Source organism: Stegostoma tigrinum, chromosome 19 (genome assembly GCF_030684315.1).
Source record: "Stegostoma tigrinum isolate sSteTig4 chromosome 19, sSteTig4.hap1, whole genome shotgun sequence".
NCBI classification, from domain to species: Eukaryota; Metazoa; Chordata; class Chondrichthyes; order Orectolobiformes; family Stegostomatidae; genus Stegostoma; species Stegostoma tigrinum.
The window spans coordinates 31,745,041-31,763,054 of record NC_081372.1 but is presented as its reverse complement, the minus strand read 5'-3'; the positions used below and the strand labels follow the sequence as shown (position 1 = coordinate 31,763,054).

The 18,014-nt window shown below is 39.0% G+C and overlaps 1 protein-coding gene across 1 annotated transcript in view; it reads right to left on the bottom strand.

Moving 5' to 3' along the window:
* Nucleotides 1-18,014, bottom strand: part of LOC125461646 (collagen alpha-1(XIV) chain-like) — a 143,349-nt gene that overhangs the window by 109,744 nt on the left and 15,591 nt on the right. Inside the window, exons 3-8 of the mRNA XM_048550601.2 lie at nucleotides 12,190-12,294; nucleotides 9,115-9,258; nucleotides 4,838-5,002; nucleotides 3,838-4,035; nucleotides 2,097-2,252; nucleotides 139-258 (exon numbers count right to left, since the gene is read on the bottom strand). Of these exons, the coding sequence (XP_048406558.2) occupies nucleotides 139-258; nucleotides 2,097-2,252; nucleotides 3,838-4,035; nucleotides 4,838-5,002; nucleotides 9,115-9,258; nucleotides 12,190-12,294 (888 nt within the window). The remainder of the gene's footprint in view (nucleotides 1-138; nucleotides 259-2,096; nucleotides 2,253-3,837; nucleotides 4,036-4,837; nucleotides 5,003-9,114; nucleotides 9,259-12,189; nucleotides 12,295-18,014) is intronic.

The following is an 18,014-nucleotide window of genomic DNA, read 5'->3' as shown; positions in this document are numbered from 1 at the left end:
AATAAGTGATATTAAAGTCCCAGCAAAGCAAATAAAAAGTCAAGAAGTCTTGTCTTCAAAGATTTTTATAACTTGCCAAATATTTAACCTAAAATAAACATTCAAATTGCCTTTATTGTACTATGAACCACTATGTACCTGTGTAAGTATTGCCTCCCTTGTAGTGTAGTTTTTGAACTGCTTCTAGAACCTCATTTGTGGTAGAGTAAGTATTCAGGTCCCACTCTGTCCTTGGTTCACCACTGTACTGAGTTAAACCTGTTGTAAGAATAACCATCTTGAATAATCAGGGTGGATATCACTGGCTATCAGATGTTATCTTGCATTTTTAAAATTAGTTCATGAGATGTGGGTGTCACAGGCTGGACCAGCCTAGAGGAGGGGCTGGTAAGCAACCTTCCTCTCTTTATTAACTTACAGACAAAATGACACTTATGGACGTCACTGGCCATTCTGATTTTCCCTTAATGAGTAGTTTACTAGCTATCTCATAAAGGCATTCAGAATCAATCACTTTTTCCTTTAATCCTGAAATAACAGCTAAACACTGAATTCTGGAGATCTGAAATAAAAACAGAGAGTGACGGAAAACCTTTTCAGAACTATTTCAAAGAAAGGTAATTGGACTTGAAACTTTAATTCTGTTTCTCGATCCCCAGATGCTGCCAGATCTGCTAAGTTTTCATTTCTGTTGACTCAGGGTCACACAGAAATCAGAAAGTCATATGTAAGTCAGTCACATGTAGATTGCATAGTCACATATCAATCAGATAGTGTTAGGACAGTAGATTCTCTTCTCGAAATGACGTTAGTGGATAAGATTAAGATTTATCATAATCTGGTAGTTACATGACTTCTGCTACTAAATTTATTTAATTAACTGAATTTAAATGCCCTTGCTGCCCTAATGGAATTGTGAACTTGGCATCCCCAGGTCATTAGACCAGTTATCAGGATTACTGGTCCAGTAACATAACCATTATATTATCATTGCCTGATGGAATAAATGTTCCTGTGACTCAGTCAGTGCACGGAGATCATTTTGTCTTTTCATCATAACTTATCAGCTCCCTGGAGGCATTATAATTAGGATACCATTGCGTGTATGCAAGCAGCACTCCAATACCTTGGTTAAGTAGTCTTCCTGTGCATGTAAGTGCAGTGAAATGATACAACAGTTAAACCTGACATTACTGAACCTTATCTTTACTAAATAATTAATCTTAAACAACTTAGGACTGAGAGAAAGTATCCTGCTATTTTCTCTGCACTCTTACTCAAAGCTGCTGCGGTTAATTTTAGCATCACTACTGCAGTCTCAGTGAGTTGATTAAGCACAGACTAGAAGAGTACTTTTTGAATTTACAGATTTTTAATAGTTTGGCATTGTTTTGGGTTTTCTTGCATCCCTTGTTGTTGCCTTCTCCTCCAATTATATTGAAGGGTCATAACAGATTACTCTATGAAACTTCAGCATAGATGTTGGCTGCAGATTTATTACATTACATTAACACAGAGATGACATGCAACCAAAAGAAAGGAATTTCTCAGAATTCATTAGAAGTAATGTTTACATGTTTGAATATTACAGCCCATGGGAGGTGGGTATTAAAACCAACAAAAATGTAATGAAAATTATAGCATCATCTTTTGCCTGTGTTTCCATCCAGCTAACTACTGACATGGCATGATCCTGAAATGCTTGGACCTCTGGGGTTGATACAGGAATGTACATTCAACTGGGGTGGGGGGGCAATTTGGTCTGGAGCAGGTATCATTATGTGATTATCCTGTTAATGATAGTTATGAAAATTTCAAACAGATGGATCAAATGTTTCTTGCAGTCAAACTAGGCCACCACCTTTTCCACATGATCATAAATCATAATTCCCTCTGAGAAGTGGAACTACTGAGACTATATCTGCATGACAGAGATCACTTCTAATCTTTCTTTATGAAGCTCCGGGAAACATACCTTTTACAAATTATTACTGTTCCTGACTATATGCATAAATTAAGTCTTCCCCTTGTTAAAACAGCAAAGGAAAACTAGCCAAACCACAGTATTACAGGTTAAGCATCAGCACAGTACTTACCAATTCTTATTCCATTCATAGCAACATGAAAAGGTGTAATTAAGTTTATCAAAAACTGACGCACCAATCGGAAGTTTACTCTGCCAATACTCCAAGATCCGTCAATTAGAATTATTATATCTGCAGCAGTACTCAACTGGCACTTGAACTGAGATCCTGCAATGTCATGACAATGGTCTTTATTTTAACAAAGTATTGAAACAACTCAGCCAATACTACAGGAAGTAGTATTAACAAAAATTAAACCTCCAGACAGAAGAACATCATTTATATGAGTTAAGTATTTATGTGCTGCTGACAGTATTTAGTTTATTATTACAAAATGGATTCAAAATAACACATCTTTGTAGTGTATGATTTTATTGTCCTAAGGTTCAGTATGACTCGGATATCATGGCTCAAAAGCACAACAATAGCTTACACTGTTTGGGGAACAATCACTCTCACAGAATTGGCCTGTTAATGCGCAAATGCTGGGCACACCATTGAAGGATATCAGCCAGGGAAGACTGTTGTTGTTGGAGATTCTTGAGCTCCAAAGCGGCAACAGGATATATTACAAGTTTCTGATGGAAAGAGCAGCAAAAGATAATGAAGACCTCTCAAAAACTTCCAAATACTTAAACTGAAGAACAGAATTAACAATCTGCCACATTTTCAGCAGAGGGTTGCTCTGCCACAGGACAGGCTGGACTGAAACTAGACTGCAGAGAAGGCCTGTAGCCTGACTGGCCAACACCTTATCAGTCTGCCACCCAGCTAGATATCTTGTTCCAAAACCAACTCTGGTGGCTTGGACTATAAGCCTTGTTTAGGCTTTCCTACAAATCGAACTGACAAACTGTCACTTGGAGGAGAGCAGCCATTGCACATTGCCATTGCGAGTTTTGGGAAGTAGTCTGAGACAGGATGGAGGTAGAAGCATGAAGTGATACTGTCAACACCATATCCACTGCCTTTAGAGCTTAAAAATATCAACCTGTACATAAACAATGTGTAGAAAATAATTTTATAGTTTAGTATTCTCCTTACTGATAAACGTTCATACACATTACGTAATATGAATGGAGAGAAGACCATACAGGTATGTTATTCTCCCTGCCCAAAGCCCCATCCAATTAATTCATAATGCTATGTGATTGATTGTGATGAATCAGAAAATTCAACTCAATGCAATAAAGTACGTTTAAGTCACAAAACGATAAAAGCCTGGAATATCGTCCAATCTGGAGAATGTGTTTCTCAAAAATGATAAACTGAAGACACATTTGGAAAGCTGTATCAAAAGCAAATCAACATAAATGGAGGTTGGAGCTTGCAGGGTTCATATCTGCAACTGTGTTGAGGTACAGATATCCAAACTTAACCAATGACTTTTGCCCAGCACCAACCCATGCAACTGATGCTTCCTGTACGACTTGTCTGCTCCCACCATGTGTAAAATACTGGCAGAGACAGGATGAGGCTCTCAAATAGCCTTTAATTGGCTACTTAAGGGCTTCAGCAACCATGCCCATACATGTCGCCCATATTCTCCCACCCCTGTAAAATATCAAACAAAGAGGAGCGGACATATAGTTGGCAGGAAGGACACTTGCTGAATTTTACGTGCTGCACAATTTCAAACACACAGGCATGGGCCTGTTAAATCCATCTCAAACACTTTGTGAAACTTCATTGCTGAAATGATGTTATGTATTGCAGTTTTAATAAATATTAAAATTATACAGGAATTCCTCACCCTTGGCAGGAAATTCTTCAAGCACAGGTTCTTCCTTTCGTTTGTCTTGGACATTTTTTCTTTTGTTTTTAGGCAAAGTTTGTGTCGTATTTTTCATCTGTGATATTCTTCCGGTTTCATTTGCAGTGATGCTCAATCTCTCTTTCATTTTATTTGCCACATTCTTATCAGGTGATTTTTTCCGTTCTGGGCCTTTCACTGCAATTATTCAAAAGAAGCTAAGGCTGCTGTTCATTCTACATCTTTTCCTCCAATTCAGAAATATGAATATATTGATGTAAAAATCACAGGAAAGATTTCCCGGGGTCACGGTTAACCCTGGGTAGATGCTAGAAAAGCAATATTAGGGAGGATCGTGTTGATGATCCAAAATATTCAGTGGAAAATCCATGTCATTTGCGTAACTAAAATTGAGGGAACTGTCAGAGGTGGGATAGGAAGTGGGTCACAGAGATTCTGATGGTGGGCCCTAAGATTCATGTGGGACCAGAAGCATCGCTTATAATCTGTCTCATCATAGTGACATTTTACAATATCAGAACCATTTCTTTCAGCAGGGGCTGTAGAGCTTCCTTCACAAACCACTGGGTAGGGTGATCACTGCTAAATGCTCATGTATGGAGTGTGTAGCACAACACTGTCCATTCATGTCTCAAAATTACCTTAATTCACAGTTTTCCAATCAGTATATTATAAATAGATTCTTTGATACAAAAGCAGCACTTTGGCCACCAGTTTGAAGAACCCAACCAAACTGATGTGGAATGGGTACTCACTCAAACGGGGCAGTCATTACATCAGAATGAGTTTCGGAGCTTCATGCACCCCATTTCCATAAGTTAAAAATGATCACCTCTAATGTGTGGTGGCAGATAAGGAATGACAGGGTTAATGGCATATTTTTTATTCTTTTCTTCTGATAAAATTATAAATATTCTCTTGTTAACTTCAGTTACATTTCTATTACATTTTTGTTACAGAGGGTAGTTTGTCACCCTACCTCTTTTTGATGGTAATGTTTCTATTTGAAGCAACTCTGTTGAATTGCTTCCAGAGAAAGTATAATCAGATTGAGTCCCATTCTCTCCTGCTACACCTATAATCTTCTTTTTGTCTTGTTTACGCTTGAGAACTTTTTCTAAATGTTGCTGTTTCAGGACATTTACTGAAATGAAAAGCATAACATGCACCAATTAAAATAAGATAATCAAATAAACAAATGTTAAGTACTAACCCAAGTTAAAGAAAATTGAGTATTCTAAATATCAAAATATAAAACAGAGTGTTTTATTATTTGTTCATTGGATATAAACATCACTGGCAAAGCCAGCATTTATTTTTACCTTCTCTAATTGCCTTCTGGAAGAGGATTGTAAGCTTCCTTATTGAATAATTACAGTCTTTGGATGTGACAGTGCCAATATGTTCTTACATTACAATTTATACATTACTGGCAGGGCCAAAAATTATTGTCCATCCTTAATTCCTTGAAAAGGTGGTGATAATCTGCTTCTTTTTTTTAAGGACTGTAGCTTGTAAGAACTGTGTCTTTTATTTCTGAGTTTTTAAAAAAAAACAACTGTGAACCGTAAGGAAAAAAAAATTACTTTACAAAACACAAGGATTTACCAGGATAGCTGCATAATTTCACAGTAGAAATTTGATACCGATATGAAGTCTGTTTTCTGGCTATGGGTTTTATCAACTGCAGTCAGACAACCAGGAGCCAGGGGATTGTTTACAAGTCAAGCTGATTAGTTCTCAGCCAACTGAGCAGGTAGAATTGGAAACAAGTTACAGAGAGACATACAGACAGAGAAAGACATGGTAGGGTGTGCTGCTGTTCTCTCTACTGATGATGCCCGCTCTCTGCTGCTCACTCTTTAAGAAAACCTTTCCAGTACTTTTATTGTGAGATGTGACTTTTGAATTGATACATCAGAGACACTAGCCAAGTGAATCATTCTGTACTTCTTAAAAACCATAGACAATTCCAGAGAAAGACAAATAAATACCAATGGCTTGGCTATCTGATTTAAGACCATCCCAAAATCAGAATTGAGTTTTTCCTGTCTCTATTAATCATCTATTTTTCCTATTTGTTTGTCAATGTGCATGTAAAGGGAGTTTATAAAATTATAATGCGTGTTTAAAGCTTATATTTATGCTTTGTCTCTTTCTCTTCTATTTCTTTTGGCAGTATGAATGATAATTTCCCATTTCCAATCTTTTCATTTCCATCTCATTTTCCTCATTTTTTTCCTGTTCTTTGTTTGTCTTTTTCTGCTATCTCCAACATTTACATTTACTTCTCATGTTCAAACTGCTTTAACTATGACTCAGTAATCGGTCGATTTTGATATTTCCCTACCCAGATACCTAATCTCTCTCCCATTTCTACTAAAATCTTTGATCATTTCAACCTTCTTAGCTTTGGCAGGCAATTCCACTCCCAAATTACTTACCAATTCAATTCACCTGGCTTTCTAAATTTCATTTAAATTTGTCAGGGACAACTCTGCCACCTGGAGGCTGTCTCAAGCAGTTCCCAAGGCCGTTTTTTAGTTGCAATACCGAACCAGCTGTTTCTTTTAACCCTGTAACACATGCTAATGACATATACAAATCTTTGTTGTCTCTGCTGAATAGATGATCCATCTCAGCCTCCTCCAGTGGTCTACAGCATTACAGATACCAGTCTTCAACCAATTCGTTTCAGTCCACATAATAGCAAGAAATGGTTGGACACACCGGATACTGCAAAAGCTACAAGCCCTGGCGGCATTTCAACAACAGTACTGAAGACTTGTGTTGTCTTAGCTAAGCTCTTCCAGTGCAGTTACAACACCAGCATCTACACAATGTGGAAAATTGCCCAGGTATGTCCTGCACACAAAAAAAAGGTCAAATCCAAACAGCCAGTTACTATCCCATCAGTCTACCCTCAATTTTCAGTAAAGTGCTGGAATGTGTCATTAACAGTACTTTCAAGAAGCACCCGCTCAGTAATAACCTACTCAATAACACCCAGTTTGGGTTCCGCCAGGGCCACTCATCTTCTGACCTCATTACAGCCTTAATTTAATCATGGACAAAATGGCTGAATTCCAGAGGTGAGGTGAGACTGACAGCCCTTGACATCGAGGCTGCATTCAACTGACAATGGCATCAAGGAGCCCTACCAAACTGGAATCAATGGGTATTAGTTGGCAAACTCTCCAATGGTTGGACTTATACCTGGGACATAGGAAAATGGCCATGGTTGTTGGAGGTCAGTCATCTGCAGGAGTTCCTCAAGGTAGTGTCCTAGGCCCAACCATCTTCAGTTACTTTATCAATGACCTTCCATCAATCACAAGGTCAAAAGTGAGGATATTCACCGATGATTGCAAAATGTTCAGCAACATTTGTGATTCCTCAGATACAGAAATGTCCATGTTCAAATACAACAGGATCGGGAAGGTATTCTGCTATTCGACCTCCACTACTCCCAGGACAATCATAAGAATCAAATATTTAATCAAGTTACTCAAAGTCCTGAATTTTCATGTCTGGTGATCTCAGGTTAACAGAAAACTCTAACCAGGTTTTTGCATTTAAGAAGAAACCAATATTTACAGTAAATAAATGAATTCGGATCAAAACCAAGTTATGAATTACCAACACATAAAACTCTGCCAGCTAAATTTCTAAACGCCTTCTTAAATCCCTATATACGCATACAGACAGCTACAGACAAACAAATGACTGTTTTGGAAAAAGGAAAAGATAAGAGGAAACATAGTTCAATGGCATCAATCCATAGGATTCATTGAGGCTGGCTTTTGCTTCCCAGGTCCTTCTGATCTCTGAGTTTCTCATTCTTTATTGAGATCCCTCAGATCTTGAATGCTGACACAGAGAAATTGCCACAGTAAATGTTCAGTCACTCAGTCACTGCTAAAAGGCAACAGTTTACAACATCTGATGGGGGAGAATAGCTAACTATCTTCTAAATTTTACTTCAGCAGACAGAGAAAGAGTTTGAGAGACCGTTTCTCTGTGCTGCCTTGTATTTTTCATGCACTCTCTGCGCACCTGACCGATGGTGAATCAGAAAGTTGTTGTCACTTTGTTGATTGGTTTTTGCAGTCAAGACCCAGTTGTGGAGGATAGGAGTCATCAATCTGTCTCTGAACAACATTTGCTCTGTACATACATCCAAGGTACTATGGTGTCTTAGGCATCTTCCCCCATTACTTAGGCATAGCAACCATGTGAATGCAACTTACTGAATGAGTCCAGTAACATGTTTTTAAAAGTGTAATGGCTTGTTCCATATTCATGATTTAAAGCAAACCTATTTTTCCCACTTTGATCCACAATCCAAAATAAAGAAAAATTATAGGACGTGGCCTTTATGCCATCTTCAACAAGACAGAATCCATGAATCATCACTTGAGATGCAATGGCATCACCATTGCTCAATCCTACACTATAGAAGAATAGTGATTGAGAAAATTCTATCAACATCCTGGGGTTTACCATTGTCCACAAAAACTAATCTGAGGTTATCATATAAGTGCCGTGGCTACAAAAGTAGGTCAGATGCTAGGAATTCCGCAATGTGTAATTCACCTCCTGACTCCTCAAAGCTTATCTACAAACTACAAGGCACAAATCAGGAGTGTGAAAGGACACTACCTACATTTCTGGACAGGTGCAACTCCAACAACACTCAAGAAGTTTGACACCATCCAGGACAAAGCAGCCCACTTGGTTGGGTACCACACCCATATTCACTCTCTCCACCATCGATGCTCAGTAGTAGCAATGTGTATCATCTCCAAGATGCATTGCAGAAATTCATCGAGGTACCTTGGGGAGCACCTTCTAAACCCATGACATCTACTATCTTATAAGGGTAAGGGCAGCAGATACTTGAGAACACCACCGACAACAAGTTTTCCTTCAAGGCATTCAGCATCCTGAGTGGAAATATGACACTGTTCCTTTAGCGTCTCTGGGTCAAAATCTTGGAACTCCCTCTCTCACCATTGTGGGTCTGCCTAGACTAAATGGATTGCAGTCATTAAGAAGATAGCTCACCACCAACTTCTGAAGGGCAATTAGGAATGGGAAATAAATGCTGGATCACCGCATAAGTAAGTAAAATGATCCGTTGTTTACTCCTTCAGAAAGAAAATAATTACGTAAATTTCAGTTTCAATTGTTCCACTGATTGGAGTGTGGAAAAGGGCTCAATCCACAATTGGATTTTGCAAACTATATTCTTACAAATGAATTTCCTTTTGGCATAATGATGTTCCCGTGTTCCATTTAAGAGCAATATTTGCAGTGTGTACTCTTGAGTGGGAGAAAGACCAACAACCGTTGCTTTTGCTATATTTGTCTTCAAGATTATTTCCCGATCCAAGGCACCTGTGAAATAAACACAGCAAAATATACAAAGGTATCATAATGGTTACGGACTGAGGCATTTACCATAATCAAATGAAATCAAGGCTCCTTACTTTTCTCTAATAGCATTCTAGAGCAACTTTCCAGCTTCAGCCTCTTGAAAGCACAAACTGTGAAATATCATCTTGAATACCTTCCTCCTGAAGGACTTTTACATGACAGCAAATTTAGTAAACACTTTGAATAACAGTTGAAAAATTCTGGAACATTAACAGTTTATTCATCAGCTTTGAAGGGAAAATTTGAAAGATCAGTTGAGATTAGCATACTTTATACGTATGTACCCTTCATTGTTGAAGTATTGATTAACTGGCACTTCATAGCAATGTTTAGAAAAACAATGAAGTGGAAAGCTGCAGAACTAAAGCCGTGAGTCAGTATAATTCAGGCTTAGAGAAATCAGCATCATGCCGTGTTGGAACATATTTATGGGGTGAAATTCTTCTTTTAATGAAAAAACAAAGGAAATGTCTGTTTTCCTCAATGATTAATTAGTTAACAAAATTGGAATACTTGGCATCAAGATGTTCCATTCTTGAGAATATAATTGTTGCAGTTTTTTTATGTACAAAAGAATATTGATTGAGAAAATTCTTTTATTACAGAAGCTAATTCATCACAATTCCTAAGACACTTTGATGTTGAACCCTTCAATGGCTTTGATTTAGAATTGCTATGTCAACAAGACAGTTTCTTGCAGGTAAATTGCCAAAACCAGTCTTTATTCAAACAGCAAAACTCTCAGCTCAAATGTAAGTGCAATCTCATTACTTTCAGTAACAATTTAAAAACACCAGCAAATTAAATTTAAATGGCACTTTAAAATGTCCAAGGCATTTCACAAGAGCATGATCAGGCACAAACAGACACTGAATTTAAGCAGGAAGCATTAGAACTGAGGCCAAAGATTTGGTTGGAGCATCTTAAGATGGACAGAGTTGGAAAGCAAATTCCATGGTTTGATACCTTGGCTGAAGGCACAGCGATCAATGATAGGGTATTGAAAGTGGAAGAAGCACAAGTGCGGTGTTAGAAGAGATTACAGAGATCAGGACAGATAGATAAGAAAAAAAAGAGCATGGAACTGCTTTGAAAATATAGGCTAATCTAATTTAAATAAATTGTGAGAAATTGGATTGTTCCATTCAATTGTGTTATTTGCTGTTACGTTGAACAGGTTGGGAATTAAATAAGTGGATGAATGTTTTCATTTGTAGATCAGTTGCTATTGAAGGTCAGTGAACACAGGTCTGAGGGGTAACAAGGACTTTATAAACATTTGGAAGGAGGCAGCAGAACTTTTGGGTGAGAAGACGAAATTAATAATTGTGAGATTAGATAACTGCAAACCAGTACTAGAATTTCCAATTCTATACTTTTCTGCAACTGGCTGATAGTATTCTGGAGGAAGTTTAAGCTGATGCTAAATGATAAAGCTGATATTTGTGATAACACCAGGATATACTCTGCTATCAAGCCAACTTTTCAATGTCTGTCTCAAATTCTAGCATTGTTGAATGGAAATACTTCGTTGACCACAAAACTCAGAGGAACTTCCACCATATACACCCCAGAGTGAGAAAGCTGTTTGTTACCTTCAGTGACAGGGTCGAGCCCATCGAAACTAAAATACAAACTTCAGTAGGAGAGTATGGGGTTTGATATCTTTAATATTTGTTATCTTTAGCTTACTTTTCTCGAAAACCATCAGCTGTTTCTCTGTAGCAGCAACAAATGAGATCATGTAAACCAGCTAACTGTGGGATATCTCAATATTTACTGAATTTGATTAACTTATATTTCAACTTAGCCACTTCTCTTTCCTATCTGCAACATAACATTATGGAGTTTGTTGGCTCACTTTCCATGTGCCACTCCTCATCCCATTCACCCAGTTGATTAAGATCTCTTTGTAATCTTAGATAACCTTCTTCGTTGTCCAATTTTGGGGGTGTCATCCACAAACTTACGAACCATGCCTTCTATATTCTCATCTGAATCATTTCTGTAAATGACAAACAAAAGTGGGCCCAGCACCAATCCCTGCACAACATTGCTGGTCACAGACCTCAAATCTGGAAAAACCCTCCACCACTTCTGTCTCCTGCCATTAAGCCAATTTTGTATCCAATTGGCAAGCTCATGCTGAATCCCACATGATCTAACTTTACCAATCTTACAGTGTTTACACGATTTCGTGTAATTCTATGACACATATCCCAGAAGGGTCATACACTGGTTCACTCACTAGTCATTGTTGTTAATTGATTTCATCAGGTCAGAATGTTATAATTGACTTTAGCATCCTAAGGTAGGCCAGAGAAGGTCAGGAAATATTGCCAGTCCTAGTTGTTCTCCATTGATCTGAATTGCAGAAGTCACTGGGTACTTTTTTTTGTATGAGCGCCTTTTGGTGCTTTGAGTCCCATCCCAGGACTGGATTCGCAACTTAATCAACTTTTTTGGCTATCAGCTTGTAACTTTTTCCAATGTGCCTGATGGCAGAGTGTTTCCTGGTCAGCCACCCTGCAAAAGGTAATGGCAATGCTCTGCAGCACACTGTCCATAAGCATAGGTGAACAGAAGTCCATGGCCCAGAGGACAGAGCAGACAGTTGGAGACAACGATACATCAATTTGAGGTGAGGATAGATTTTGGATGATTAATGACCACATCTCCCCAACACCCCATGGCCAAACATCTGACTGGTATTCATTGCCAAGTCCTGCACATGAAGAATAGTCATTTGAAGGAGATGCTTAAGTGCTGCTGGGACCCAGGCTTCTCTATCCCAGCATCAGTCACCATTATCAGGAGAGGTAGATTTGAAAGCTGTAAAAATGCATATGTAGAGGTTACTTTCCACCAGCATAAAAACAAAACTCCCCTTACCTGCTGACGGCTTTACTCGTACTTTATAACCCTGTTTGTTGCCATCAACCTCTTTCCATTTCATCTGCAGTCTGTCTTCAGACAGAACAGTTAATTTCAACCTCCCTGAATGTAGGAACAAAATAATTAAAATAAGCTATTTAATGTGAATATATAACTATGTTCAAAGATGTAAAGAAATGGTGAGATTGAATAATGTTTGAATAAATACTAATATAACATGAGGATGAGTCTAGAGTTCACAATTGTGTAATGTTGCATAAATGTGGGACTGTATTCACCTATACCACAGTGTACTTGTAGGAGGGCTGGGCATTTTGAAAGCTGCAAGGCAAGTTACTCCTATTTCTTATTTAGTAAGTTTTCAGTGTTTGGGCATTAAGTTCCAACATGATATTATGGCAAAGCTCAGAAAGGAAACAAAGATAATTTGTAAATGATGAAGTGCTCCAAAGGGTGGAGCAAGGGATAGAAAAGATAAGCCCTGAGCTTCTCCTGTTCCCACTTTTGGGCCAAACAGAATGGAATGGTGCAGCTTAGAAGAAGGTCAATCTGTGTTTCAAACCTGCATCGGTTTTCTCCAAGAGAAATGTAGTTAGCCCCGTCATCTCCTCCCCTCTACCTGATCTTTCCCTGCTTCCCCCGGTCTTAAATTTTTTATCCAAATTCCTTTTGAGCACTAGTTTGAATCTTACCCACTGCAATTTGAGTGAGGGAGTGTATACCAAAACTTTCTGAAGAAGGGTCCCGACCCAAAACATCAAATTTCCTGCTCCTCTGATGCTGTCTGGCCTGTTGTGCTCCTTCAGCTCCACACAGTGTTATCTCTGACTCCAGCAGCAACAGTTCTTACTATCGCTCTGATTTAACTTGTTCCTCCATTAACTCTGCTGTAGCATTGCATATGTGTGGTTACCTTCCTCTTCTAATTTTCTTTCAAATGAAAACAGGCCATTGCAGGAAAGTTGTGAAATTGGCAAGACGTAGAGCAAGAACATTTTCAACACTGAGAGCAAAAAGCCTCATGTCTAATCAAGTGTTAATCAGCAAGTCAAGAATCTTGCTTGTGAGCACTGAGAGACTTTTGATCCTGGATTATTATTATTAATAGCTTCATCAAAACCAAATCTTGCCTCATTAATACACAGACTCCCATTCCGCATCCAGGTAGAAAATAGATGTTGAGAATTCCCAATTTAGAGCAGTTACCTTGAGACTCCAGCTAGCTGCTCGCTCTTCCAAACCTTCATCTTGGACATCTAACGCATTCCATGGGCAGTGACTGCACAAACCCCATGCCCATGAACACTGGCATCTGATTTGCACCTACCTCACTGTGATCATCAAGGTACATCTCCGATCCAACTCTGCACTTCAATTTAGCCCTTTAGAGTGCATTGGCAACTCTCGTTGAAATATTGCTGCCAGGACACTTAAGAGTACCCAACTCATGAACTGGGCCAGTGTGCATCTCAGGGATCCTCACTTTCTTTCTTTCTTTGTGCTCAGTCAATTTGTGACTGCTTGGAATTTTGGTTAGGTGACCCTGGGAGTGTTCATGTCTAGAGGGCCCAGTCATGCTGAGCATGTCCTGCCCAGTAACAGAAGCACCATCTTTCATTTCACCTTCCACAGAGCTAAGGATGGCAGGTCAGGGTGTTGGGGGTTGCAGGCAGGTTGCAGTGGAAGGCTGAGCCACCTCTGTAGTGTCCTGAGAGGAAACTTCACAGAGGCCCGTATGTGGTTGCTCCTCTGGCTTCATGTCTACTGGCATCTCTGTCTCTAGGACTGGCCACCTGCAGTGAGGGTCCTCACCCCTTGTTGTCTTGCTGTTGGTGCCGAAACCTATCTAGCAAACCTGGCTGGATGTACCAGCCCCACCCTGTCCAGCAGGGTCTCAGCAGAGTTACTGTAGTGCTGCAAACTTTGTCACAGGTTGTTTGTGCTCCTGACAAACCTGCCGGCTGCTCCTGTGTCTGTAAGCGCAGGCAATTAAGTCATGAATTGCTGACATCATGGGGTCCTCACATCCTCACTAATCTGGCTAATGTATCCTCTGGGATCTCAGTATCTGTGCTGGTGGTGGGGGTGCTTTAGGCAGCTTTGCAGGTCACCCCCTCCTTAGGTCTTGTTATGGACTATTTTCTTCTGGAATGCAAGGAAAGATGGGACTGAGTGAGATAAAAGTGGGTGTCACAGTGAGATGGGGAAGAAGTGGTGAAGTGACCCAAGGGAGTGGAGGCGGTAGGATAGAGTTAGCAGGGTGGGGAACAGGAGTGTCAGAGAGTGAGTGAAGGAAGACGTTCGCATGCAATAGTGGGAGAGGCAGAGCAGAAGCCTTGGTGGAAATGGGGCACAGTAACAGAGATAGAGTGAGTGTGATATAGAATAGAAGGTGAGGTAAAGGAAGCAGGAGGTAAAGGTGATATCACTTTCTCTGACAGCGTGGAGAAGGTCAATGACCTTTGTGTGGTACTGCTGTGCATTTCACTGGACCACAGAGACTGCAATGACCAGCTGGCAACTTCGGGCTAGACTGTCAGGATCTGGGGGTTCATTGCCTTCTCTGCTGGTCCTCAGACAAGAAGACGGCTCTCCACCATGCCGCCCCATCCACCAGGATCTGCAGGTCCCTGTCCATAATGTGGGCGCCAGTTCTCTGGGGGAAATGTTACAAACCGCTACTGAGTATTTGACTGGATGCACAATGGTGTTTTACACAAGGCACCAATGCCAGTGATCCTGAGATGTCCTGACAAGTACTTCTGCCTTTGGTGAGAGAATCAAAATAGCACAGATGAGCAGGGCACCATAGGGCCGTAGTACATAGTTAGTGAAATGAATTTGCGATGATAGCAGAGGAAACCTGCTTAGTGTCACAAAGGGGAATGCCCCGTGAAACTAAACAAAAATGATACTTAGCGGATTTCTAGTAAGATACATTCCGTCACGTACATCTAATATTTTCTGTACTTCATTCATGATGTTTTTAATTTTATTGATGTCTTTTACGAAAGAAATAAGTTAAAGCCCCTACAATATAATACTGTATTGTAAATAACAATAGCATCTTTATCACTGCAGATAATGATTAACAGCCACAAATCTCTTCCAAGTGTAACAGCTGTGCTGCGCAAGACTGATCTTCCCAGAATGAGTACATTTTATTCTGTGATGAAGGCTTCAACTTTTATAAACCTCATTAGCATTTGCTGGTATTATTTTTGTAATATTGAAACTAGAACGCAAGAAGAAAAGCATATGCTGGATCAGTTGATCTAAAAAGTGCTTTGTTGCAGCATTCCTCATTGAAATGAATACTGAATGGAACCAATAATTAACTACTGGTATTTACTTTAAATTCACTTTTATCTACAATTATATCATAGCTAGTCATTTTTCCTGTTTCCTGTACAACATCGACTAAACATTCAAATAACAGAATCAAAGTGAAGATCACAAAGAGGAGCTCATATTGCACATATAAGACACGTTTGTCCTGTGCATGAATACAGAAATTGTCATGCTGTTAAATGGCTGGGAGGGCACAAGAGAATATTGCACAGATATTATGAACAATTGATGTTATTCAACTCTAAGATACTCGAATTGTTAATATAAAAATGTAAGCCCAACACTGATTTCTTACATACCATGAAAAGATCTGAACATTGACCTGACAATAATTTTATCAGTGGACAAGTGTCACACTCCTTATGCAGCATGCGTACATTTGGCTTTAAATTTTGCACTGTTTTGTTTACAATTTGTCACAAAAATGGCAACTGAAGTAAAGAGTGATTAACAGTACAATTTTCCATTTTAACTTTAGAATATTTTACTTCACTAAACTTGGTTAAGTCATGAAATTCAGAAGGAAACTGGATTTAGAATTAAAATGGGCTTTTTGGCTTTAATACTTTTTTAGAAACGTTTTTTCAAACAAAAAAACAGCAAACACTCCTGGCATTGAACATTGTCAGGTATCATCTGTACCATCTGATCCATACAAGGTGCCCTGTATTACTTCATGCACAATATATTATTCTCCTGATTAGTGTTTGGGGTCAGTCCCTACACCATTCAAGGTCTAAGTGGGGATTGAGAGATTATTGAAGTTACTTGTATTTTAAAACAAAATGTGGTTAATTAAGCAAAATTTTATGTTGATCGGGAAGATATTCCTGTAGATTTTCTTGCTTTATGTGCTAACCTTTGTGTAACATAAATATTTGATTTTTAACAAAATGTGGCAATTCAGGGGCAATTAAAGTTTTTGAAATACTGTGGGCTTCCATGCTGTGATGAGTTATGGTAATTGGAGGATATGGTAAACATTTAACACAAATTAAAATAGAGAAAAGATATCAAGTGAATAGTAAAGTATTTCTTAGTTTTTTTGGGAAACATGAGCCCACCAGAACAGCATAGAAAGTTTAAAATCTTGAGCACTCTTATCATTAATAACATTGTTAGAAATCTGTCTAAGTTGGATGACACATGGTTTCATAAAATTTGGAGCATAATGCATGTTGTATTATTTTGCTTCTAAGACAAAAAAGTGTGTCTTTAAGGTCATAAAGTTGAGTATTGTTAAATATAAGGTATTTTATTTCATTCAAAGCTGCAAGTGGCGAGGATGAAACAGAGTCTACAGAGGAACATAAGCAGGTTAAGTGAATGGTCAAAAACTTGGCAGATGCAATACAACAAGGGAAAATGTCTGCACTTTGGAAGAAAGCATAGGGACACTTAATATTACTTAAATAGAGAAGGACTGCAAAAACCTGCACCTAATTTCAGCAGGTAATAGGGAAGGCAAATGGAGTGTTGGTGTTTATTTCAAAGAAAATGGACTATAAAGAAGGGAAGTTTTGTTCAAATTACAAAAGACATTGACTGACCATAACTGAAATACTGTGAACAGTCTGGGCCCCTTACCTAAGTAAAGATATACTGGCATTGGAGGCACCCAGAGAACATTCACTAGGTTAATACTAGATATGAAGTTCTGAGGAAGGGTCACCGGACCCGAAAAGTTAACTGATTTTCCCTTCACAGATGTTGCCAGACCTGCTGAGCTTTTCCAGCAACTTTGTTTTTGTACCTAATATGAAGGGACTATGTCATGAGGAGAAGTTGAGTAGGTTGGGCCTGTACTCACTAGAATTTAGAAGTATGAGCAGCAACCTTATTGAAACAAGGAGGATCTTATGAGACTTGACAGGATAGATGCAGGAAGGTTTCTGTCCCTTGTGAGTGTCGAGGACCAGAGGGCATAATCTCAGCAAAAGAGGCCATAAAGAGGAATATCTTCTCTCAGATGGGAATGAATCTGTGGAATTCTTTCCTGCAGAGGACTGTTGAAGCTAGATCATTATGTTATTCAAGGTTGAGTAAGAGAGTCAAAGGTTATTCGGAGAAGTCAAGAGAGTTGAGGATTATCAGATAAGCCATGATCTTACTGAATGGTGAAACAGACTGACTGGCCAACTTCTGGTTCTGCTTCTTATGGTCGGTCTACTGTTATGATTCATAAACAATAAAATTTTACTTACCTACAGGTGAATGACAAAAAAAATGCTAGAGATTTTATGACTTGGAAACGTGTGTTTTCTGTAGAGTTTTTTTTATGTAGATAAGAAATGGGGAGGTGAACAATGTGGCAGAAAATAGTTTGGCAGATTGGTCCTAGAACTAAGTTCAAAGCCAGACAGCTAGGTGATAGATAGGCCAATGCCCTAGCCCTAAACAAGAGCCAATATGCATAGCTTAGGTAGCAAGCTGAGGTGGAGATCGAATTACAGACAACATGTCACATCAGG